The 1,995-nt window shown below is 37.9% G+C and overlaps 1 protein-coding gene across 1 annotated transcript in view; it reads right to left on the reverse strand.

The window, feature by feature from the left end:
- Positions 1-350: 350 nt before the first annotated feature.
- The window catches only part of LOC106011697 (MAM and LDL-receptor class A domain-containing protein 1), a gene marked incomplete at its 5' end in the record, with an annotated part of 6,603 nt that continues 4,958 nt past the window's right edge, over positions 351-1,995 (reverse strand). The window contains 2 exon segments of the mRNA XM_013082216.1: positions 351-750; positions 1,821-1,929. Coding sequence (XP_012937670.1) covers positions 746-750; positions 1,821-1,929 — 114 coding nt within the window.

Below are 1,995 nucleotides of genomic sequence, written 5' to 3' on the forward strand. Positions count from 1 at the left end.
TCCCCCTCCCTCCCCCTCCCTCCCACAAAACAGACCCTGCTTGTGTGTCAAGACCATAACATTCTCTCAAAAGTGATCAATACAAAAAGTCAAATATTCTTTCTGAGAGTCAACTGACAAGGAAATTAACCGGTATTGTACAATCATCAACATTTCTATTCTTGATTGCTCCCCTTTTACGAACAAGCGTGACGTGTTTTATTCGATTGCTTTCCTGTTTCGTCGCAGTGTACGCGTACTTCAATCGTGGTACGGCGGCGATTCTTTTTTGTTGTTACTCGTTATGTTACTAAATTTATAATTTCCTGCAATGGGAAGATAAGGTCAAAAAAAGCCTACTGACAAGTGTGTATTTTCACATAATTGTTTTTATTTCGTGGGATTCTGCAGTAATAACAACAACAAAAATGGTTGTACTGAAGCATTATCTGAAACATCAAGGGTGTCAATTTTGAGTCCTTCAGTAGCTATATCTAGTTCGTGTGTCTTAAGGTCTCTTTAAAAAATGGAGTGTTAAACCTATACCAAATAGTAAGATATTTTGTATTAGTGCTGGATCCATGTCCAACTTTATTTCTACTGCACAAAACGTGTTTGGAAACAACACCATGAAACAAAAGGTAAAGTCCATTTATATTGCTGCAAGACTCCCATTTCCTTCAACAAAGATGTGTGGTTGCTTTTCTAAGTACGGGAGTCTATGCCATCTGTTCCGTCTTCTCTTCCAGTCTGGGTTTTCTCATTCTCAAGCTGAAAAAGTATGAGCAAATAAAGAGATTTTCACAAATTGAATGGCCTATAGCACAGTCTTATCAAATAAATACAAATCTTAATGTTTTCTTTATTAAAAACGGCACTTAACACTTCACTCTCAAAACCATAATCCAAGTCAGAGTTCAAACTTCAAATATTTAATGGAAAGTATTATGGTATATTAATAATTCTTCAAAATGCAAAAGCCTATAACAAGATTTTCTTTTGAGGTATAAGTTTCAATCTTTAAACATTACACATGTCTACTGTGATGATCAGTACATACAGACAAATCATTTTATAATGTATTTTGAAAAGTGTCTATGATTCAGGTTCGTCCACACCTAAAGTCTTATTTCCTATTAATTACAGAAGAAAAAACGTCACACATCGTTACCACAAACCGTTTAGCCTACAGGCGTTTGAATTGTCTGTCAGAAGAGAAAAAATTAGTTGTCACAATTATGTGTCACAACGAGGTGGAATCAAACACTCGTCAATTTTTTTATATATATATATATGACTGTTGGTATAATCAGCCTGTCCATCTGCCTCGCTATTTGATGAAAAAAATGCACATTCAACACACTGGGGTCGCCTTGTGTCAAAGGCATAATTAGCGCGAAAATGACCGCCAAAGTTACTTCCTAAGCTGTAGTTTCCTTGGAAACTGCAAATTATTGTTTACATTTTTAATTATAAAATCCACGTAGGGATATGTTTTCATAAGAACATAAAAGGTGTTGAACCCGAAACAAAAAAAATTCGATAGAAATTGGGGTTGCTTGGATTTCATTATTTTGATTTCAACACGATATCACACGTATAGTAGTGCGCTCGTCTTCGAATTCGGGCACGGATTTTTTTTTTCGCCCCCTCCTTCCCACCCAGCTGTAATGGGTACCTGACTTCAAGTTGGTGAAGTAAAGGCGGCGTGGAGAGAAACTGGCCACCCTACCACAGTATGCCGAAGGCCCTGGAAGTTGTCTCACTAACAAGACAGTCCAAAATGTCCGGATCGGATGTAGGAACAACTATTATCACACGTATGCATACATCGCACTAACCGTGACTCTCTTCCCTGGCTGGGCAAGGACCTGGCGTCAAGGACACGTCATCAAACGAAATGATTCCATTTGAACCTTCGTGGCATTTGGCCTGTATGACCAATTGGATCTGAAAAGTTGCCAAAGAGTGGATTTCATGTACACTGTACTTTCATTTATTTTACAACCCCCCCCC

This window comes from Aplysia californica, unplaced genomic scaffold, assembly GCF_000002075.1.
Source record: "Aplysia californica isolate F4 #8 unplaced genomic scaffold, AplCal3.0 scaffold00164, whole genome shotgun sequence".
In the NCBI taxonomy this organism is placed as follows: domain Eukaryota; kingdom Metazoa; phylum Mollusca; class Gastropoda; order Aplysiida; family Aplysiidae; genus Aplysia; species Aplysia californica.